Below are 25,958 nucleotides of genomic sequence, written 5' to 3' on the forward strand. Positions count from 1 at the left end.
TCACATGGTGACCGAGCTGCAGACTATGGACGTATATATGTACGTAAGTAGGATTCAGTTAGCGTTGGGAACCCGCGTACCAAATTTCTTGAAGATCGGCCCATGAGTAACAAAGACCGTTGAAAAGTTCAATATGGTGGCCAACAGTGGCATCATACCACCGAAATAAGTATGTACATTGGTTTCGGTTAGTGCAGGGAAGCCGCCTACCAAATTTCGTGAAGATGGGGCCATAAATAAGAAAGTTCAACATGGCGGATGTTGTCGATTGTTATGACCGTTACGTGTAGAATTTTAAAATGAAAGCTCCTTAACTTTTGTAAGTAAGCTGTAAGGAATGAGCCTGACATATTTCAGCCTTCTACCTACACGGGAAGTTGAAGAATTAGTGATGTTGGAAAGTTCAAAATGGCGGCCGACAGTGGCGTCATACCACCAAAATAAGTACGTACATCGGATTTCGTTAGCGCAGGGAAGCCACCTACTAAATTTCGTGAAGATGGGGCCATAAATAAGAAAGTTCAACATGGCAGACATTTTCGACCGTTATGACCGTTACGTGTATAATTTCGAAATTAAAACTGCTTAACTTTTGTAAGTAAGCTGTAAGGAATAAGCCTGCCAAATTTCAGCCTTCTACCTACACGGGAAGTTGGAGAATTAGTAATGAGTCAGTCAGTCAGTCAGTGAGGGCTTTGCCTTTTATTAGTATCTTTTTTATTAGTATCTATACTAATAAAAGGCAAAGCCCTCAGTGACTCACTCACTTACTCACTCACTGACTGACTATAGGGATCTACTACCGAGAGATGATCCATATACATTTTAGCTGCTGTTAGTACTACTTACCTGTTGTGTTACACAGTCTTTAAAATGTAGTTTACCCGCAACCACTCCAGTAGTGCTCAATGTACCTGTACTTCATAAAACGTTAATGTTTTACTGTTTAATAACTTATAGACTATATTTTATTATTTTTCCCTTGCACTCAGTGACCAAAGCTATACACACACATATAGACACATACATATATATACATATATATATATATACCTGTGTGTATGTTTGTATGTATGTGTATATATATATATATATATATATCTATACTAATAAAAGGCAAAGCCCTCACTCGCTCACTCACTCACTGACTCATCACTAATTCTTCAACTTCCCGTGGGTGGAAGGCTGAAATTTGGCAGGTTCATTCCTTACAGCTTCCTTACAAAAGTTGGGCAGGTTTTATATCGAAATTCTACGCGTAATGGTTATAACTGGAAGCTGTTTTTCTCCATTTACTGTAATGGAGATGAGCTTGAACGCCATGGGGGCGGAGTTTCGAGTGACATCATCACGCCTTCACGTAATCACGCAGTACATAGAAAACCAGGAAGACCTCCAAAAAGCGCTGAAGAAAACATGCATTATATAATTGAGAAGGCAGCTAAACAATAAGAAGCGGCGAGTGACATATACAACCATATTCATGAGTTCTGCTACTTGGAAACAAAGCACGATGTAAACCTACACTTTAAATTAAGTTCATAGACAGGCTGCGCTGGCGTTTGTAATTTAGTGCCTGCCCATATAAGGCCGTCCGTCAGCGGCAATCCAATAGCAAACTCCACTAAATATTCACGGGTTAAGGACTGTGCTTATGCAGAGGAAGATGAGATGGTCAGGGTGGTGTTTGGTACAAACTCAGCTTAAACTGCGAGAGAAAGTTTTAAGTGCCAGGACTAAGGTAACATTAAATACAGCCATGGACATAGCACGAGATGGCACCAGCACAGCTGGGAACCTTCGATGCATGTACACCGAAGCGCTCACGGAACTGACGCAGTGCACAGATAAAAGCAACAGTTCCAAAGAGCGCTGAACAAAACCGAATTACACAATTGAAAAGGCAGCAAAAATATGAAGCGTCTGATACATACAAGCATATTCATAAATCCAGCTACTGCGGAAACAAAGCACACGTGGAAAAAGTCAATGTCCCGCTAAAGGAAGACAGTGTAAAAAACCCGTGCATGCAGTGTGTCAGGTCTCAGATAAAGAAGAAGACGAGCTGTTTATTGATGCAGTAAGAAACGAATCGATGAATGAAACCTGTCATCTTTACAACGATTGACAAACACGGAATGTAACTTGAACACAACACATCCTACAAATACGAACCTGATTGAAAGAAATAATGATAATCAAATCCTTGATGACAGCAACACTCAGTAACACTCACAAAACAAATACTGTATATTGACAGTCATGTTACGTTATTTTTAAAATGTTCCCTTTTCTTTTTCTAGCTTTTTAACACACTACTTCTCCGCTGCGATACACGGGTATATATATATGTATATATATATATATATCCCGATCTACATACTCGAATAATGGATACTTTATTCGCCATCAATGATTGTTTTGGTAAAGCCATACTCAGTGTATTCATTAGATGAACGGTAAAAAAGTAAGAGCGAGGGAGGATGACTTATTGAGGCATGCAGGCTGTAGTGCTTGCAACTCTATCTGAATTGCGATCACATTTAAAAATATATATTTTCAAGTTCTATTTAGTCCATATGTGTCAAACTCAAGGGCAGGGCCACATCCGCCCGGCGTAATTATATCCGCCCGAGATCATTTTATATACTGTATTATTGTTATTAATGGCCCGGTATATGAAGCGCTGGTAACACAATAAACTACAGATCCCATAATGCAGCGCTTCAGCTGCCTTGCCGAACACTTACCGCGTTAATCAAGTCTAGCTTATGATGCTGCAAGTTATTGCGGCTAGCTCACACGATGCTGAAGAGAAAAGTTGATTCTGAAAATAGAGCCTTTAAAAACCGATGGGAGGCTGAGTATATGTTTACTGAACCCGTGTCTCATTTGTGGAGCTAATGTGGCTGTAATTACAGAATTTAATCTAAGACGGCACTATGAGACAAAACATCAGGGTAACCTGAAAGACCTGAATGCAATGCAGAAGATACAGAAAGCAGAAGAATTAAATAAGAATCTGACACTTCAGCGGACGTTTTTACCCGTGCACAATCACAAAGTGATTTCAAGTGAAGCTGCTTTTATGGGAGACACAAATGCACCAGTGCAACTTGCCCCACTTTCCCTGTTGCCAAGTAATGTTAAACCAAGTCGTCACTACGGTGTTCCCAAATACGCACTTTGCTGATAAACTGAGCGCACTGAGTTTGCACGGCGCTTTGGTGACTTTGAAGAACAAAAAGTCCGCCTACATGCGGCTCGAACCTTGTGCATGTTTGGTAGCACATATCTGTGTGAGAAGCTCTTCTCAGTGATAAAGACTAACAAAACAGCACACAGGAGTCGCCTCACTGATGAGCACCTGCAATCCATCCTGAGAATCTCCACAACACAGAACCTCACACCAAACAGAAACGAACTTGTTGCCAAAAAGATGCCAGGCGCCCAGCTCTAAAATGACATATGAGCAAAGACAACTGAATGATTTGATTTGTTATTGCTGAAAGGAACACATTTTATTTATATTTCCAGGTTTTGTTATGCAGCATGTTCATATTTGAATTTGTATAATTTTGACAGGATATATTTTTATGGAGAGCAAAATCTTTTGGGATATTTAAAATCTAAGTTTATTTTTTATATAAAATTACATAAGAGTAAAGAAATTTGAATGTTTGTTCTTTTAACGTTTACTGTATTTCTAACTTGTATAATTTAGACAGGATATATTTTTATGGAGAGCAAAATATTATAAGTTGTTTAAGGTTTGAGTTGATTTATTCACTAATAATATTCTTGTCTGTTTTTACCATTCCTACCAAAGATATTTCTGTCGACTAAATAAAAATTCCTTCTATTTAAAATTTAAATAGAACTTGAACAAATACGATAGTTCATAATATCCACGCAGACTTGCACGTAAGAGCGGGAGTTATCCGTTTTAACAAGCAGCGTATTGCACTGATACGAAATAGCTGTGTGTGTATATATGTGTGTGTATGTGTGTATGTATATGTATATATGTAGATATATATGTATGTATGTATGTATGTGTGTGTGTGTATATATATGTGTATATGTATAGATATGTATATATATATGTTTGTGTGTGTGTGTAAATATATATGACAGCAATACTCATCACTCACAACAGTGACAAAACAATTACATTGACAATCATGTTACGTTATTTTCAAAATGTCTCCATTTCTTTTCATTGCTTCTTTAACACACTACTCTCGCCAAGTGCGGTATTTTGCTAGTATATATATATATATATATATATATATATATATATATATATATATACATACACATATACTGTATATATACACACACATATACATACATACACACACATATATATAATTTGTGTATATGTAGATATGTATATAGATATGTATATAGATATGAAGATATGTATGTGTATATATACTGTATGTAGAGATATAGATAGATAGAGAGATATATATATAGATATATATAGATATGAGAACAACACTTATATTAATGACAAAACAATTACATTAACAATCATGTTACGTTATTTTTAAAATTTTTCCTTATCTTTTTCATACCTTCTTTAACACTACTTCTCCATAAGCTGGTATTCTGCTAGTAGATATATATATATATATATATATATATATATATATATATATATATATATATATATATATACACACACACACACTCTTTGGGGTGCGAGCAACTGTTGCTGGGGGTGCCAGAATCCATCAAGGAAGAAAAATGAAAAACATTATTTGTACAAAATCTTAATTTATTTGTCCACTAGCAGAATACCCGCGCTTCGCAGCGGAGAAGTACTGTGTTAAAGAAGTTATGAAAAAGAAAAGGAAAAGTTTAAAAAATAACGTAACTTGATTGTTAATGCAATTGTTTTGTCATTGATATGAGTGTTGTTGACATATCTATCTATATATATATATATATATATATATATATATATATATATATTTATATATATATATATATATACACACATATATACACACACATATATACATATATATATATACATATATATATATATATATATATATATATATATATATACACACACACATACATATACATATATATATACAGTAATCCTCCTCGATCATGGGGTTATGCTCCAGACCCCCGATAGGTGAAAATCACAAGTAGAAACCATATGTTTCTATGGTTATTTTTATATATTTTAAGCCCTTATAAACTCTCCCACACTGTTTATAAATATTCCCCGCAGAGTTATACAGCATAATCCCTTTGTATTCTCTTAGATATTAGGTAAGATTCATTGAAATTATGTATATAAACACACTGTTCATATACAGTAAAACCTAAATATTATTTTAAAGATATTGAGTGTCTCCGATAGCACATATGTTACAGCCATTACGATAAACATGCCAACAGCAATAAATACGTACAATACAAGAAAAATAGTATACAGTAAATGTGTACAGCGACACTAAACGTATGCACATGTACTTAGTAGTGTAAGTAGAAAATTAATTATGGTTACTCACCAACAATGACACGATGACTTGTCCGATAACAATGAGTTTTATTTTACTGCACAACAAAGGAGAGCGTTACAGCCCTTAAAGGAGCCACTTCAGGCGATTGTGTAGCACTGCCGTTGTTGTTCTTCTGGCAGTCTTCAATGCAAATCCCTAAAGCAGATTCCATCCAGACTACTGCCTTATTACATCCACTTACAACTCGTTTTGCACCCTGGTTAAAAGGACACTGCGGCGTAGATCTTATATTCCTTTCCTACTTTTTAAATAAAAGAATCGCACCCTTCAACAAATCCAAAACGCTTACCTTTTCGCAATCTTTAACATCTTCCGTTTGCGCTTGGGCACGGCCCCTGAAGCAGTAGCAGATCGCTTTGGAGCCATAATGAAGGGCTTGACTATGCACAAAGATAAACACAAAAGAGCACAACTCTTTACACAGCGAAACACGTTGATGCTGAATGAGCGAGACGAGACTTCCTGGTTAACAGTGCATTCAGCAGGCAGGAACTTAACTACGTGCTCTGATTGGTTAGCTTCTCAGTCATCCGCCAATAGCGTCCCTTGTATGAAATCAACTGGGCAAACCAACTGAGGAAGCATGTACAGAAAGTAAAAAGACACATTGTCCGCAGAACCCGCGAAGCAGCGAAAAATCCGCGTTATATATTTAATTATTTCATATAAAATCCGCGATAGAGCGAAACCGCGAAAGTCAAAGCGCGATATAGCAAGGGATTACTGTATATATATATAGCAAAATACCTGCGCTTCACAGCGGAGAAGTAGTGTGTTAAAGAAGCAATGAAAAAGAAAAGGAAACATTTTGAAAATAACGTAACATGATTGTCAATATAATTGTTTTGTCACTGTTATGAGTAATGAGTGTTGCTGTCATATATATATATATATATATATATATATATATATATATATATATATATATATATATATATATACTGTATATACATATCCATACATATATACAATGGTGTGAAAAACTATTTGCCCCCTTCCTGATTTCTTATTCTTTTGCATGTTTGTCACACAAAATGTTTCTGATCATCAAACACATTTAACCATTAGTCAAATATAACACAAGTAAACACAAAATGCAGTTTTTAAATGATGGTTTATATTATTTAGGGAGAAAAAAAAATCCAAACCTACGTGGCCCTGTGTGAAAAAGCAATTGCCCCCTGAACCTAATAACTGGTTGGGCCACCTTTAGCAGCAATAACTGCAATCAAGCGTTTGCGATAACTTGCAATGAGTCTTTACAGCTCTGGAGGAATTTTGGCCCACTCATCTTTGCAGAATTGTTGTAATTCAGCTTTATTTGAGGGTTTTCTAGCATGAACCGCCTTTTTAAAGGTCATGCCATAGCATCTCAATTGGATTCAGGTCAGGACTTTGACTAGGTCACTCCAAAATCTTCATTTTGCTTTTCTTCAGCCATTCAGAGGTGGATTTGCTGGTGTGTTTTGGGTCATTGTCCTGCTGCAGCACCTAAGATCGCTTTAGCTTGAGTTGACGAACAGATGGCCGGACATTCTCCTTCAGGATTTTTTGGTAGACAGTAGAATTCATGGTTCCATCTATCACAGCAAGCCTCCCAGGTCCTGAAGCAGCAAAACAACCCCATATTTTACTGTTGGTATGATGTTCTTTTTCTGAAATGCTGTGTTCCTTTAACACCAGATGTAATTGGACATTTGCCTTCCAAAAAGTTCAACTTTTGTCTCATCAGTCCACAAGGTATTTTCCCAAAAGTCTTGGCAATCATTGAGATGTTTCTTAGCAAAATTGAGACGAACCCTAATGTTCTTTTTGCTTAACAGTGGTTTGTGTCTTGGAAATCTGCCATGCAGGCCGTTTTTGCCCAGTCTCTTTCTTATGGTGGAGTCGTGAACACTGACCTTAATAGAGGCAAGTGAGGCCTGTAGTTCCTTAGACGTTGTCCTGGGGTCTTTTGTGACCTCTCGGATGAGTTGTCTCTGCGCTCTTGGGGTAATTTTGGTTGGCCGGCCACTCCTGGGAAGGTTTACCACTGTTCCATGTTTTTTCCATTTGTGGATAATGGCTCTTACTGTGGTTCGCTGGAGTCCCAAAGCTTTAGAAATGGCTTTATAACCTTTACAAGACTGATAGATCTCAATTACTTCTGTTCTCATTTGTTCCTGAATTTCTTTGGATCTTGGCATGATGTGTAGCTTTTGAGGTGCTTTTGGTCTACTTCTCTGTGTCAGGCAGCTCCTATTTAAGTGATTTCTTGATTGAAACAGGTGTTGCAGTAATCAGGCCTGGGGGTGGCTACGGAAATTGAACTCAGCTGTGATATACCACAGTTAGGTTATTTTTTAACAAGGGGGCAATTACTTTTTCACACAGGGCCATGTAGGTTTGGATTTTTTCTCCCTAAATAATAAAAACCATCATTTAAAAACTGCATTTTGTGTTTACTTGTGTTATATTTGACTAATGGTTAAATGTGTTTAATGATCAGAAACATTTTGTGTGACAAACATGCAAAAGAATAAGAAATCAGGAAGGGGGCAAATAGTTTTTCACACCACTGTACATATACACATATACACATATATATATATATACACACACACATATAAAAATACATATATACACATACATCCACATATATATACATATATATATATATATATATATATATATATATCTACATATACACACATACATATACATACACACAAATACATATATATATATATATCTACATATATGCATACACACCCACAAACACACACACACGCACAGACACACACAACTATCGTATATGTTGAAGTTCTATTTAAATTTTAAATAGAAGGAATTTTTATTTAGTCGACAGATTATTATTCCGGAATAAATCAACTCAAATAATAATAAGTTAAATAACTTATATTTTGCTCTCCATTAAAATATATCCTGTCTAAATTATACAAGTTAGAAATAAAGTAAATTTTAAAAGAACAAACATTCAAATTTCTTTACTCTTATGTAATTTTATATAAAAAATAAACTTAAATTTTAAATATCCCAAAAGATAAATAAAATTTGTTCTTTTCAGCAATAACAAATCAAATCATTCAGTTGTCTTTGCTCGTATGTCATTTTATCAGATTTGGAAGCCTGGCATCTTTTTTTGGCAACAAGTTCGTTTATGTTTGGTGTGAGGTTCTGTGTTGTGGAGATTCTCAGGATGGACTGCAGGTGCTCATCAGTGAGGCGACTCCTGTGTGCTGTTTTGTTAGTCTTCATCACTGAGAAGAGCTTCTCACACAGATATGTGCTACCAAACATGCACAAGGTTCGAGCCGTATGTAGACGCAGCTGGAGCATTTCTGCGGGAATGGAGTGAATAAACTGTGGGCGTGCAGTATCGTACTTTGCCTTCAGTGTGCCATTACACTGCAGCTCAATCACCTCCATCTGAATCTGCACAGGTGCAGTTTCCACATCGACAGCAAATAGGTTGCAAAACAACTCAAAATTCTTTTTTTGTTCTTCAAAGTCACCAAAGCGCCGTGCAAACTCAGTGCGCTCAGTTTATGAACAAAGTGCGTATGTGGGAACACCGTAGTGTCGATTTGGTTCAACATTACTTGGCAACAGGGAAAGTGGGGCAAGTTGCACTGGTGCATTTGTGTCTCCCATAAAAGTAGCTTCACTTGAAATCACTTTGTGATTTTGCACGGGTAAAAACGTCTGCTGAAGTGTCAGATTCTTCTTTAACTCTTCTGCTTTCTGTATCTTGTGCATTGCATTCAGGTCTTTCAGGTTATCTTGATGTTTTGTCTCATAGTGCCGTCTTAGATTAAATTCTGTAATTACAGCCACATTAGCTCCACAAATGAGACACACGGGTTTACCAGCAATGTCAGTAAACATATACTCAGCCTCCTATCGGTTTTTAAAGGCTCTATGTTCAGAATCACCTTTTCTTCGCATCGTGGGCTAGCTTCGCAATAACTTGCAGCATCATAAGCTAGACTTGATTAACACGGTAAGTGTTCGGCAAAGCAGCTGAAGCGCTGCATTATGTAATCTGTACAGGGAGTGCAGAATTATTAGGCAAGTTGTATTTTTGAGGATTAATTTTAATATGGAACAAACACAGTGCTATCAGTCAATCCAAAATGTTAATAAACCTGAAACCTGAATGTTTCACAACGGAAATGTGAGTGTGAACATCATTAGGGGAATACATATGTGCGCACAATTATTAGGCAACTATTAGTGTGCAGATTTATTATGCAACTAAAGGAAAAATGAACATTTTCCCGTCTCACTTGTTTATTTTCATCTGTTATAGTGAGAATAATAAACAAACACCTCAAAATTTACAAATAAACATCTCTGACATTTCAAAAAAAAAAATCAATCAATCAATGACCAATATAGCCACCCTTCTTTCCAATAACAGTCATAAGCCTTTCCATTCATGGAGTCTGTCAGTTTCTTGATCTGTTGACGATCAGCTTTTTGTGGAGCAGTGACTACAGCCTCCCAGACACTCTTCAGAGAGGTGTATTGTTTTTCTCCCCCGTAAATCTAGCGTTTAATAAGTGCCCACAAGTTCTCGATAGGGTTTAGGTCAGATGAGGAAGGGGGGCCATGTCATTATTCCTTCATCTTTTAGGCCTTTACTGGCTGGCCACGCAGTGGAGAACTTCGATGCAAGTGATGGAGCATTGGCCTGCATAAAAATCATGGTCTTTTTCCTGTATCACTGTTTGAAGAAAGTGTCTTCAAAAACTGGCAGTAGGTTTGGGAGTGGATTTTGAGTTCATCTTCAATGCAAAAGGTCCAACTAGCTCATCTTTAAAAATACCAGCTCATACCAGTACCCCACCTCCACGTTGGAGTGGAGCTCTGTGCCCATTACTGATCCACAGGTCCATCCATCTGGTCCATCAAGAGTCACTCTCATCTCATCGGTCCATAAAACCTTTGAAAAAACTCTGTCTTCAGATATTTCTTGGCCCAGTTTTGACGCTTCAACTTATGTTTCTTGTTCAGTGGTGGTTGGGTTTCAGCCCTCCTTACCTTGGCCATGTCTTTGAGCACTGAACACCTTGTACTTCTGGGCACTCCAGGTAGGTTGCAGCTCTGGAATATGAAAGTACTGGAGGATAATGGGTTCCTGGTAGCTTCACGTTTGATTCTTCTCAAATCTTTGGCAGCTAATTTGCATCTTTTGTTCTCAACACGTTTTTTGCGACTTTGTTGACTATTTGCAACAAAATGTTTGATGGTTCTGTGATCACACACCAATATCTTAGCAATTCCAAAAGTGCTGCATCCCTCTGAAAGACTTTTACAATTTTTGACTTTTCAGAGTCAGTTAAATCTCTTTTTTGGCCCATTTTGCCTGAGGAAAACTAGCTGCCTAATAATTCTGCACACCTTGATATAGGGTGTTGATCTCCTTAGGCCACACCCTCCCTCATTACACAAATACACATCACCTGACGTGCTTAAATTCAATAAGCATTCAAGTTAATACAGCTTGGAGTTGGAATATACGCATTAAAAATGATGATATGGTCAAAATACTCACTTGCCTAATAATTGTGCACACAGTGTAGTTTATTGTGTTACCAGTGCTTCATATCCCCGGGCCATTAATAACAATAATACAGTATATAAAATGATCTCGTGGGCCGGATATAATTAAACGCCGGGCCGGATGTGGCCTGCGGGCCTTGAGTTTGACACATATGGACTAAATGGAACTTGAAAATATATATTTTTTCAAATGTGATCGCGCAATTCAGATAGAGTTGACACGCAGTACAGTACATCGAGCCCGCGTGCTATTGTGGTTTTGCCTGCGCGCCTCAATAAGTCATCCTCCCCTCGCTCTTACTTTTTTACCGTTCATCTAATGAATACACTGAGTATGGCTTTACCAAAACAATCATTGATCGCGAATAAAGTATCCATTATTCATAAAGCTTAAATTGGTGATCTGTCTTTCTGCGTTAACTGCATATTTTTTCATACGTCTCAAACCAAGGGGATGCGAGGCTAAAATGTATCAGGAAGCACGCGTACATATTCAGTGCACCTCGTTTCGGGAATCGAACCTCGGACGTCGGCGCTAGAGGCGAAGCTTCTACCATTGTGCCATGTGTGGTTTGTCTATTTGAGAGTATGTAGATCGGGTATATATATATATATATATATATATATATATATATATATATATATATATATATATACCCATGCTTCGCAGTGGAGAAGTAGTGTGTTAAAGTTATGAAAAAGAAAAGGGAAAATTTTAAAAATAACGTAACATGATTGTCAATATACAGTAATTGTTTTGTGAGTGTTATGAGTGTTGCTGTCATCAAGGATTTGATTATAATTATTTCTTTCAATCAGGTTCGTATTTGTAGTATGTGTTGTGTTCAAGTTACATTCCGTGTTTGTCAATCGTTGTAAAGATAACAGGTTTCATGCATGCACAGGTTTTTTTTTACACTGTCTTCCTTTAGCGGGACATTGACTTTTTCCACCATGTGCTTTGTTTCCACGGTAGCTGCACTTATGAATATGCTTGTATGTATCACACGCTTCATATTTTTTTGCTGCCTTCTCAATTGTGCAATTCAGTTTTTGTTCAGCACTCTTTGGAACTGTTGCTTTTTGTCTGTGCACTGCGTCATTTCACGTGAGCTGCTCGGTGTACATGCATCAAAGGTTCCCAGCTGTGCTGGTGCCATTTCGTGCGATGTCCACGGCTTTATTTCATGTTAGCTAAGACCCGGCACTTAAAAGTTTCTCTCGCAGTTTTGCCGAGTTTGTGCCAAACACCACCCTGACCATCTCATCTTCCTCTGCATAAGCACAGTCCTTCACCCGTGAATATTTAGCGGCAGTGTTTCTATTGGATTGCCGCTGACGGACGGCCTTATATGGGCAGACACTAAATTACGTGGGAGGCATAACTCCGCCTCCCACGGGCATCGAGCAGAAGTCTATTATAGTATATGGATGAAAAAATAGGTTCCAGTTATGACTATTACGCATAGAATTTCGAAATGAAACCTGCCCAACTTTTGTAAGTAAGCTGTAAGGAATGAGCCTCCCAAATTTCAGCCTTCTACCTACACGGGAAGTTGGAGAATTAATGATGAGTCAGTGAGTCAGTCAGTGAGTGAGTGAGTCAGTGAGGGCTTTGCCTTTTATTATTATAGATGACATTGTATTCTTACTAGTTTAAGTTCTGCCTATCTCTGATACCTTTGTTACCATGAAAGGTGAAATAAAATGCACTGATGTAAGGAAAAAATGAATTTCAGCTACTGAAGATTTGACAGGTGGATGCTGTACAAGAACTTAAAGGTAGTGTTTCTTTGCTTATCTGTTTTTACACAATAATATGATCACTTAACTGCCAACAATGACTTTATTTTTTCAATAAAGTAACTGATTTAATTGTTAAAGGAAACAAAAACTGTACATGAACTAAAAGGAATCAAATTATGAGACAATAATTTAGAGTCAAGTCATGTAGAATCTGTAAAACCTCAGCTAGGAAATGTTGTAAGGTATGATATTTATCACAGTTTACAGAAGGTTAGATAGAAGACAAAGTTTGCATCATCATAGCTATGAAAGTATAATGAGTAAAAGACTAAGTTTAACTGTTTGCTTTTCTCATATTTATACTTCTCTTTCTTCACAAGGTATGTATTATACAAAGAAATATGGACTAATGCATTTTGCAGTTATTAGAGCTTGTCTTTTATTATTTTTGAAGTTTTAATACATTCATATTGTTGAAGTACAAAAGCGGTTGAAGGTATCCTAAATACAGCATCAGCTAAACTTGGAATAGCAGTTTAGAGCTATCTAACCTATATGAGGATGCTTTGCTTAGGAAAAAATTTTGTAAAAGTTCACTTTTTTATCCAGTTGCTGATTTGAAGAAACTATTTTCTGCTTCAACTGAACACTTGCACCAGCTATAAAGTACAGTTTTAAAGTATTTTTTAAGTTGTGCCAAATATTTATTTGACTACCTTGATATGTACTCCAATTTTTGAAACAAAAGAATTAAAGACTACCTGTGGTCTTTCCGTCTGCACCCGCCGCATGCACCCTGAGCCATAGATGACTGTATTTTCTGGGATGACTTCACATGTATTAACTTGGCAGAAAGCTCCAATAATGCATCCACTGGTAAGAATCACATTTCTTCCAACTTCAGCTGAAATATAGAAATTAAACATAAACACTTTCCATAGAAATAATGATGAAACACTGGTGAGGGTGGGGGGATAACTTTTTAACAACTTCATAATAAACATGTGAATTAAACATCTGTGTCAGCAAATTCTGAAATTCTTTAATTTATTTGCTATTTAAGACTCAGACCCTTTAAATCAGGGCTGAGCAACATCGGTCTTAGAGGGCTGTAGTTGCTTCAGGTTTTTGTTCCAGTCGAATTGTTTCATGCAAAATCATTCATTGCTGATGAAGCACTTATTGCTAATGTGACATTTTTCTGGTTCACTGTAGTTGTATCACTTGTCAAGATTTTTAAACCTAAATTGCATATTTCAGTCTTAAACAGCTGTATTCTTTGTTTTAACTGCTCGCTATTAGCAATAAGATGCAAATGACAAAGGAATTAGCAGTTCTACATCTAGCTTGTCTCCATTTCCACTTGTGTATATTCATTATTCACTATTTGGTTTAAGTACTCAGAAACTGAAGAGAAAGTGAAGAACTCAAAATTACTCTGTTTTAGGCTTCAAATCACTTGATGATAAATGTATCATTAGAAAGGAAAAAAAGCTATTATTTAAGAAAGAACTGACAGGATAGAGTTAAAACACTAACAAGCTACACAATTAAAAATGATCTGTTATTTGTGAGGATTGGCTTCTAATTAAGCAACTGGGTTGGAACAAACACCTGTAACCACTGCAGCTTTCCAGGAACAGAGTTAGCTATCCCTGATATAGTGGATTTGTTAAGTGCAGTGTAGGTCATGACACCAGATTTGAAAATAACAAAGCAAAAGTGGGCCTTAGGGTTAGAAAAACAGGCATTCAGGGAAGCAAACAGGAGAAAGGAAAAGTTTAAACAAAGACACACAGCAGACTGTCAAGGGCTGAGAGTATAAGAAGAGCTTAATGTGCCAGCAGGTGTCAAATCTCAATAGTTGTTCCCTTAAACTGATATTCAACATCTTAAATAATGTAATTAAAATATGAACATTTTGATAAAAAAGATGTTCAGCAGTTCTATTATCCAAATTTTAATAATGAGGCAAATACAATGCAAGTGCAGCTTGATGCTGTACTATCTGGAGGCAGGCTTAGAAGAGCCTTGTCTCTCTGAGGACGACATCTGTAGGAAATAAGAGGCTGATGGTCGCTAAACCTGAGGAAGAAGCAGCTAGCCTGCATTGTAGTACAGAACTGTCAGTTCTTTATAGAGATTGTGTGGACCTCCAAAGTGTAAAAAAAAACCTTTAGACCAGTGAAAGAGAGACAGGTGGGTCACAGTTGGAGGTAAGATCAATGCAAATTGTGCATACTGTCCAGGATCATCAACCACAGATCTGGAAGTGCCCAACTATCTTCAGGACCTTGTAAAGTATATGGTAATTTTGATATACTTGAGGTGGCAGGCTGGTATGGGGAGCTCCAGAGTGTCACTTCAAAACCTTGACCCAGAGAGAAATAGAGTTGCAATGGCATTGGATGATTTAACCATTGGAGAAATGACAAGCAGATTTGCTCCAGAGACAAAGACAATTGTGTGGTTTGTATTATGTGATGGTAAACCTTCCAATCAGTCAACTTGGTAACTTATTCCATGTGTCTATGGTTCTCTGCATAAGGCAAAATATCCCAATACTTGTGTGAAATTTACCCCTGAACAGTTTCCAACTGTGTCCCCTTGTTCCCGATGATCTCTGACTGGCAGTTGATAGTGACAAGTCCACATTAAGTCCTAAATCCTTCTCATAAGGTGTCATTTTGATTTTCAGACCTCCTATTATGTACACTAACCTAACAATTTTACTTCCTACATGTAAAACCTTACATTTACTTATATTAAATTTGCCCTATCCTGTATGCTATCCCAGTCCTTCTGTAACGATTCAATGGATTCTAGATTACCTGCAAATCCAGATAGCTTGGTATTACCTACAAACTTAACCAGGTAGTTATTTATATTAATATGCAAATAACTTATAGGTATTAAAAATAGCAGCAGCCCTAGCACTGACCCCTGTGGAACATCACTCTTGACATTTGAAATGGAGGGGCACTAATCTATTAGGGATGTATATGTGTAAGCTAGTTAAAGGCTGTTTAAACTAGAAAATGGGGGCAGGGAGATTTGGACAAGATTTTGTAACAACAAATACACAAGGGAGAAAGTTCTAGCCAAAAAGTGAGAGAGCCAAAGTATATGAGCAATACAGAAAAAAATGCTTGCTTTAATGCAGTATGTCAAATAAAACAAAGGAGTAGAACTTATATGTAGGGTCACAGCGGACACGGGTTGGCTGTCATCCCCACTGAGACAGATGGTTCCTTAGCAGGCAGAGACAGCTTAGTAATGGAAGGATGCAAGGAGACTGCCTCCCAGAGCCATGTACTCTCCAGGTTCGACAGGTAGCAACAGCTCTAAGGTAGGTCTCCCATATACAGTCTCGCAGGGTTCAAAGGGAATTGGAGTTCCAATAGGTTGGGTCTCATGAGAGCTGTGTTAGGCAGCTGTAGGAAGGAGGTTTCCTCCGTTTAGGGGCGTTCTCCCCGACCCGGAAGTGCTTCCTAGATGCAATGAGGCGGCTACAGAAGTATTCCTGGGTTTGGTATAAAGGAAGCCACTCCTCACTTGAGTTGAGGATGAGGATAAAGCTCACTGAAGTGTGAGAGAGAGAGCACGAGAAGGAAAGATGACAGTAATAGAGAACAATTAACTATTTAACAGAGAAACCTGTATAACAGAAGTACTTGTACAATAAATCATTTGTTTCCACCTGGGACTTGTGTTTGTATTGTTGTGTCTGGGGTTTGGGGTGCTGCAACGCCTCCTGCTGGGCTTACATATTACAGAAATAGCAGAGGCATAGATAAATAAGAGATTAGGTGAATATTTTAGGAAAGACAGGCAAAAGCAGACAGGTGGTGTTTAATTTTTATGTGAAACAGGATTTGAATACATGTGTACCACAACCGGAGGGGGAGCCACATATTACTGAGGATGTTTGACTAAACAGCATTTGTGACAGAAGTCTGATATTTGGAGTGTGTTACACACACACCCCCCCCCAGCCCCCAATGCAAACAATCTCAATTTTATATTGAACTAGCAAAATACCCGCGCTTCGCAGCGGAGAAGTAGTGTGTTAAAGAAATTATGAAAAATAAAAGGAAACATTTTAAAAATAACGTAACATGATTGTCAATGTAATTGTTTTGTCACTGTTATGAGTGTTGCTGTCATATATATATATATATATATATATATATATATATATATACACACACACACACATATAAACATACAGTACAGGCCAAAAGTTTGGACACACCTCCTCATTCAATGTGTTTTCTTTATTATCATGACCATTTACAGCACTCCATCACTCTCCTTCTTGGTCAAATAGCCCTTACACAGCCTGGAGGTGTGTTTGGGGTCATTGTCCTGTTGAAAAATAAATTATCGCCCAACTAACCTGACTTCTGCAAAACACAACTGCTGGTCCCAACCCCATTGATAAAGCAAGAAATTCCACTAAATAACCCTGATAAGGCACATCTGTGAAGTGAAAACCATTTCAGGTGACTACCTGTTGAAGCTCATCGAGAGAATGCCAAGAGTGTGCAAAGCAGTAATCAGAGCAAAGGGTGGCTATTGTGAAGAAACTAGAATATAAAACATGTTTTCAGTTATTTCACTTTTTTTTGTTAAGTACATAACTCCACATGTGTTCATTCATAGTTTTGATGCCTTCAGTGAGAATCTACCAATGTAAATGGTCATGAAAATAATGAAAACACATTGAATGAAGAGGTGTGTCCAAACTTTTGGCCTTTTGGTACTGTATATACATATATACATATAAACATATCTATATATACACATACACATATCTATACTAATAAAAGGCAAAGCCCTCACTGACTCACTCACTGACTCACTTATCACTAATTTTCCAACTTCCCGTGTAGGAAGAGGGCTGAATTTTGGCAGGCTTATTCCTTACAGCTTACTTACAAAAGTTAAGCAGGTTTCATTTCGAAATTCTACACGTAACAGGCATAACAGTCGATAACGGTCGACAACGTCCGCCATTTTGAACCTTCTTATTTATAGCCCCATCTTCACGAGATTTGGTAGGCGGCTTCCCTGCGCTAACCGAAACCGATGTACGTACTTGTTTCGATGGTATGACGTCACTGTCGGCTGCCATATTGAACTTTCCAACGTCACAAATTTTTCAACTTCCCATGTAGGTAGAAGGCTGACCCCATCTTCACGAAATTTGGTAGGCGGCTTCCCGCGCTAACCGAAACCAATGTACATACTTATTTCGGTGGTATGACGCCACTGTCAGCAGCCATATTGAACTTTCCAACGTCGCTAATTCTCCAACTTCCCGTGTAGGTAGAAGGCTGAAATTTGGCAGGCTCGTTCCTTACAGCTTACTTACAAAAGTTAAGCAGTTTTCATTTCGAAATTCTACGCGTAACAGTCATAACGGTCGACAACGTCCACCATGTTGAACTTTCTTATTTATGGCCCCATCTTCACGAAATTTGGTAGGAGGCTTCCCTGCGCTAACCAAAACCGATGTTCGTAGTTATTTCAGTGGTATGTTGCCACTGTCGGACGGCATATTGAAGTTTCCAATGTCACTAATTCTCCAACTTCCCGTGTAGGTAGAAGGCTGAAATTTGGTACTTATTTCGGTGGTATGATGCCACTGTCGGCCGCCATATTGAACTTTTCAAAGGTCTTTGTTACTTATGGGCCCATCTTAAAGAAATTTGGTACGCGAGTTCCCAATGCTAACTGAATCCTACTTACGTACATATATATATATGTCCATAGCCTGCAGCTCGGTCGCCTCCCACGTTGTTGGCTGCATGCCTATATAAGGCCATCTGTCGCTCCAGTCTCTACATTCCCTTCCTTGCATTGCCATGGGATTCACGTCTCCCTGCTGATGACTACAGCCTTTTTATTTAATCCACGGCTCCTCCGCTGTTTTATTGTTCATTTATTACGATTATAGTTATTGTGTAGGTATTTTAGAATTACTTTACATTGTTCAGGTACCCATTTCCTTTATCATTCCAACCGTACCCCCATTAACATGTGTATTGAGGTGATCACCATCGTTCAAAGAACTGTCACTTACCGAGTGGTTTCCATGCCCGGAGATGGCACCTACCTTTTCCATTCTCTTTGTTACATATTGCACGGCCATATCAGGCTCACTTTTGATATCCGGAGGAACATTGTGTCTTATGTATTGAATGACTGGGACAGGTTCAAGGTGTGGACTGATGACGGTACAGGAGATAATTATTCTACACAGGAGCACTAGAAGAGTAAAATGCTTAAGCCCTTCACCTATGCATCTGCATGTGAGTTGATGGCTGCCGCTGAATTGTTCGGTTGTCGCTTTCAAGTGTACCAAAATGGCCAAATATTTTACACCTTTGACAACCGCCAATGCCTCTTAAACATCTTAGATTGACAGGTGATGATTTCAGTAGTGGACACTTTGATGTTTATGAATGTTTAAACTCTCAAAAGCTGGATGTGAAGTTATCGATGAAACCGGTTGTATACTTACAATGCTTGACAGATGCCAATGTCTCTTCAACACAAGTCCTACAAATACTGTCGTAATTGAAACAAACCATGAAACTCAAACCGATTATGACAGAAGCAATCCAAACTGTGAGATTTGAAACAAGATTACTGTTCACATGGCCAACTGTACGTTGCATGCTCAAGAATAAGCTCAGCGCACAGCTTGGTCATATTAAAACCGGAGGGCCAAACTCACAATGTGGTATACAAAGAGATCCTTAACAAATAATTATTGGTATATTTTCCTCAGTTTAAAAAGGTTTAATTTTCTTCTTAATGAAAATTTTATAGTATTGCTAGTGAAGCTGGGTATTTTGCTAGTCTATATATATATATATAAATACACTAGCAAAATACCCGCGCTTCGCAGTGGAGAAGTAGTGTGTTAAAGAAGCAATGAAAAAGAAAAGGAAACATTTTGAAAATAACGTAATATGATTGTCAATGTAATTGTTTTGTCACTGTTGTGAGTGATGGAGTGTTGCTGTCATATATATATATATTTATATATATATATACACATATATATATATATATATATATATATATATATATATATATATATATATATATATATATATATATATATACACACATATATATATATATATATATATATATATATATATATATATATATATACACACTGTGTGCACAATTATTAGGCAAGTTGTATTTTTGAGGATTAATTTTAATATGGAACAAACACAGTGCTATCAGTCAATCCAAAATGTTAATAAACCTGAAACCTGAATGTTTCACAACGGAAATGTGAGTGTGAACATCATCAGGGGAATACATATGTACAATTATTAGGCAACTATTAGTGTGCAGATGTATTATGCAACTAAAGGAAAATGAAAATTTTCCCATCTCACTTGTTTATTTTCATCTGTTATAGTGAGAATAATAAACAAACACCTCAAAATTTACAAATAAACATCTCTGACATTTCAAAAAATAAATCAATCAATCAATGACCAATATAGCCACCCTTCTTTCCAATAACAGTCATAAGCCTTTCCATTCATGGAGTCTGTCAGTTTCTTGATATGTTGACGATCAGCTTTTTGTGGAGCAGTGACTACAGCCTCCCAGACACTCTTCAGAGAGGTGTATTGTTTTTCTCCCACGTAAATCTAGCGTTTAAGAAGTGCCCACAAGTTCTCGATAGGGTTTAGGTCAGATGAGGAAGGGGGGCCATGGCATTATTCCTTCATCTTTAAGGCCTTTACTGGCTGGCCACGCAGTGGAGAATTTCGATGCAAGTGATGGAGCATTGGCCTGCATAAAAATCACGGTCTTTTTCCTGTATCACTGTTTGAAGAAAGTGTCTTCAAAAACTGGCAGTAGGTTTGGGAGTTGATTTTGAGTTCATTTTCAATGCAAAAGGTCCAACTAGCTCATCTTTAAAAATACCAGCTCATACCAGTACCCCACCTCCACGTTGGAGTGGAGCTCTGTGCCCATTACTGATCCACAGGTCCATCCATCTAGTCCATCAAGAGTCACTCTCATCTCATCGGTCCATAAAACCTTTGAAAAAATCTGTCTTCAGATATTTCTTGGCCCAGTTTTGACGCTTTCAACTTATGTTTCTTGTTCAGTGGTGGTTGGGTTTCAGCCCTCCTTACCTTGGCCATGTCTTTGAGCACTGAACACCTTGTACATCTGGGCACTCCAGGTAGGTTGCAGCTCTGGAATATGAAAGTACTGGAGGATAATGGGTTCCTGGTAGCTTCACGTTGATTCTTCTCAAATCTTTGGCAGCTAATTTGCATCTTTTGTTCTCAACACGCTTTCTTGCGACCCTGTTGATTATTTGCAACAAAATGTTTAATGGTTCTGTGATCACACACCAATATCTTAGCAATTCCAAAAGTGCTGCATCCCTCTGAAAGACTTTTTACAATTTTTGACTTTTCAGAGTCAGTTAAATCACTTTTTTGGCCCGCTTTTGCCCGAGGAAAACTAGCTGCCTAATAATTCTGCACACCTTGATATAGGGTGTTGATCTCCTTAGGCCACACCCTCCATCATTACACAAATACACATCACCTGACGTGCTTAAATCCAATAAGCATTCAAGTTAATACAGCTTGGAATTGGAATATACGCATTAAAAATGATGATATGGTCAAAATACTCACTTGCCTAATAATTGTGCACACAGTGTATATATATATATATATATATATATATATACATATCTATACATATACATATATATATATACACACACATATATACATACATATATATATACATATATACATACATAAATACATACACACATACATACATACACACACAGCTATTTCGTATCAGTGCAATACGCTGCTTGTTAAAACGGATAACTCCCGCTCTTACGTGCAAGTCTGCGTGGATATTATGAACTATCGATTTGTTCAAGTTCTATTTAAATTTTAAATAGAAGGAATTTTTATTTAGTCGACAGAAATATCTTTGGTAGGAATGGTAAAACAGACAGGAATATTATTTGTGAATAAATCAACTCAAACCTTAAACAACTTATAATATTTTGCTCTCCATAAAAATATATCCTGTCTAAATTATACAAGTTAGAAATAAAGTAAACGTTAAAAGAACAAACATTCAAATTTCTTTAGTCTTATGTAATTTTATATAAAAATAAACTTAGATTTTAAATATCCCAAAACATTTTGCTCTCCATAAAAATATATCCTGTCAAAATTATACAAATTCAAATATGAACATGCTGCATAACAAAACCTAGAAATATAAATAAAATGTGTTCCTTTCAGCAATAACAAATCAAATCATTCAGTTGTCTTTGCTCATATGTCATTTTAGAGCTGGACGCCTGGCATCTTTTTTGGCAACAAGTTCGCTTTGTTTGGTGTGAGGTTCTGTGTTGTGGAGATTCTCAGGATGGATTGCAGGTGCTCATCAGTGAGGCGACTCCTGTGTGCTGTTTTGTTAGTCTTTATCACTGAGAAGAGCTTCTCACACAGATATGTGCTACCAAACATGCACAAGGTTCGAGCCGCATGTAGACGGACTTTTTGTTCTTCAAAGTCACCAAAGCGCCGCAAACTCAGTGCGCCAGTTTATCAGCAAAGTGCGATTTGGGAACACCGTAGTGACGACTTGGTTTAACATTACTTGGCAACAGGGAAAGTGGGGCAAATTGCACTGGTGCATTTGTGTCTCCCATAAAAGCAGCTTCACTTGAAATCACTTTGTGATTGTGCACGGGTAAAACGTCCGCTGAAGTGTCAGATTCTTATTTAATTCTTCTGCTTTCTGTATCTTCTGCATTGCATTCAGGTTACCCTGATGTTTTGTCTCATAGTGCCGCCTTAGATTAAATTCTGTAATTACAGCCACATTAGCTCCACAAATGAGACACACGGGTTCAGTAAACATATACTCAGCCTCCCATCGGTTTTAAAGGCTCTATTTTCAGAATCAACTTTTCTCTTCAGCATCGTGTGAGCTAGCTTCGCAATAACTTGCAGCATCATAAGCTAGACTTGATTAACGCGTAAGTGTTCGCAAGGCAGCTGAAGCGCTGCATTATGGGATCTGTAGTTTATTGTGTTACCAGCGCTTCATATACCCGGCCATTAATAACAATAATACAGTATATAAAATGATCTCGGGCCGGATATAATTACACGCTGGCCGGATGTGGCCCGCGCCCTTGAGTTTGACACATATGGACTAAATAGAACTTGAAAAGATATATTTTTTCAAATGTGATCGCGCAATTCAGATAGAGTTGACGCACTACAGCCTGCATGCCTCAATAAGTCATCCTCCCTCGCCTTACTTTTTACCGCTCATCTAATGAATACACTGAGTATGGCTTTACCAAAACAATCATTGATGGCTAATAAAGTATCCATTATTCGAGTATGTAGATCGGGATATATATATACATATATATATACCCGTATCGCAGCGAGAAGTAGTGTGTTAAAAAGCTAGAAAAGAAAAGGGAACATTTTAAAAATAACGTAACATGACTGTCAATATACAGTATTTGTTTTGTGAGTGTTACTGAGTGTTGCTGTCATCAAGGATTTGATTATCATTATTTCTTTCAATCAGGTTCGTATTTGTAGGATGTGTTGTGTTCAAGTTACATTCCGTGTTTGTCAATCGCTGTAAAGATGACAGGTTTCATTCATCGATTCGTTTCTTACTGCATCAATAAACAGCTCGCCTTCTTCTTTATCTGAGACCTGACACACTGCATGCACGGGTTTTTTACACTGTCTTCCTTTAGCGGACATTGACTTTTTCCAACGTGTGCTTTGTTTCCGCAGTAGCTGGATTTATGAATATGCTTGTATGTATCAGACGCTTCATATTTTTGCTGCCTTTTCAATTGTGTAATTCGGTTTTGTTCAGCCTTTGGAACTGTTGCTTTTATCTGTGCACTGCGCCAGTTCACGGAGCCGCCGTGTACATGCATCGGTTTCCCAGCTGTGCTGGTGCCATCTCGCTATGTCCATGGCTGTATTTAATGTTACCTTAGTCCTGGCACTTAAAACTTTCTCGCAGTTTCGCTTGAGTTTGTACCAAACACCACCCTGACCATCTCATCTTCCTCTGCATAAGCACAGTCCTTAACCCGTGAATATTTAGTGGAGTTTGCTATTGATTGCCGCTGACGGACGGCCTTATATGGGCAGGCACTAAATTACAAACGCCAGCGGCAGCCTGTCTATGAACTTAATTTAAAGTGTAGGTTTACATCGTGCTTTGTTTCCGAAGTAGCAGAACTCATGAATATGGTTGTATATGTCCCTCGCCGCTTCTTATTGTTTCGCTGCCTTCTCAATTATATAATGCATGTTTTCTTCAGCGCTTTTGAGGTCTTCCTGGTTTTCTATGTACTGCGTGATTACGGAGGCGTGATGATGTCACACTAAACTCCGCCCCACGGCGTTCAAGCTCATCTCCATTACAGTAAATGGAGAAAAACAGCTTCCAGTTATGACCATTACGCGTAGAATTTCGATATAAAACCTGCCCAACTTTTGTAAGGAAGCTGTAAGGAATGAACCTGCCAAATTTCAGCCTTCCACCCACACGGGAAGTTGGAGAATTAGTGATGAGTCAGTGAGTGAGTGAGTGAGTGAGTGAGGGCTTTGCCTTTTATTAGTATAGATATACAGTGGAACTTCGGTTTGCGAGCATAATTTGTTCTGGAAACGTGCTCGCAATCCAAAGCACTCGTATATCAAAGCCGTAATTTCCCATAAGAAATAATGGAAACTCAGATGATTTGTTCCACAACCCAAAACTATTCATATAAATATGATTAATACAAAATATAAAGTAAAATACATAATACAAACTAACCTGCACTTTACCTTTAAAAAGAATCATGGCTGGTGTGAGTTTCTAAACTTATGTGGGATTCCACCCAACAGGATGACACGTGGAAGAGCGTCCCAAAGCAATCGCAGTCTCCCAGTGCTGTAGCAGCTCGCCGTATAAGCGCATCCAAAAAGATCGCAGACATGCTATAAGCGTCTGTCGTCAATGGGTCATACAAGGAACATTATAAAAATCCCGCTACAATAAATAACAGCGCTGTTGCTGTTTTAAGCTGAATAAAGCTGGTGTTAAAGTACTGAGACTCAGCTTTGTGTTTTGGGGAGCAAGATGGGGACTCGCACTTCACAGTGCACACACACACAGTCACAATGCTGTAGTAAACAGTATACGCTCATACGGATGTTGACTATATGAGTGAGGCAAGCAGAGTCAGACTAAGAATAGGAGACAATTGCGAGAGAGAGAGAGAGAGACAGGCTAGCGGGATAAGGAAAGAGAGAGAGAGAGAGAGAGAGAGAGAGAGAGACGCGCTGGGTGAACGAGATAAGGAGAGAGAGAGAGAGACGCGCTGGGCAAGCGAGCGAGATAAGGGAGAGAGAGACGTGGTGGGCGAGTGAGCAAGCGAGATAAGGAGAGAGAGAGAAGAACCATCAGCTCAGTTGTGATCACATGACGCTCAGCAGACAAAGTGTATCTATACTACTCGTATTGCAAGACATTGCTCGTTTATCAAGTCAAAATATATTAAAAATTTTTGCTCGTCTTGCAAAACACTTGTAAATCGAGGTTCCACTGTATGTATACATATGGGGGGTGGAGTTTCGTGTGACATCATCACGCCTCCTGCGTAAGTACGTAGAGAACAAGGAAGAACTCCAAACAGCGATGAGCACAAAACGCCATTTCACAATTGAGAAGGCAGAAAAACATTATGAAGCAAATGATGCATACAAGCATATTCATAAGTACAGCTACTGCGGAAACAAAGCACGCGCGTGAACCGTAAGTTTATATTAAATTAAGTTCATAGACAGGCTGCCACTAGCGTTTGTAATTTAGTGCCTGCCCACATAAGGCCGTCCATCAGCGGCAATCCAATACAAACACTGCCGGTAAATGTTCACGGGTGAAGGACTGTGCTTATGCAGAGGAAGATGAGATGGTCAGGGTGGTGTTTGGCACAAACTCATTGAAACTGCGAGAGAA

At 38.0% G+C, this 25,958-nt stretch overlaps 1 protein-coding gene across 1 annotated transcript in view; it reads right to left on the reverse strand.

Moving 5' to 3' along the window:
* Window positions 1–25,958, reverse strand: part of dctn6 (dynactin subunit 6) — a 167,677-nt gene that overhangs the window by 41,089 nt on the left and 100,630 nt on the right. The window contains exon 6 of the mRNA XM_039751097.1: window positions 13,628–13,770. Within this exon, the coding sequence (XP_039607031.1) occupies window positions 13,628–13,770 (143 nt within the window). The remainder of the gene's footprint in view (window positions 1–13,627; window positions 13,771–25,958) is intronic.

This window comes from Polypterus senegalus, chromosome 4 (genome assembly GCF_016835505.1).
Source record: "Polypterus senegalus isolate Bchr_013 chromosome 4, ASM1683550v1, whole genome shotgun sequence".
NCBI classification, from domain to species: Eukaryota; Metazoa; Chordata; class Cladistia; order Polypteriformes; family Polypteridae; genus Polypterus; species Polypterus senegalus.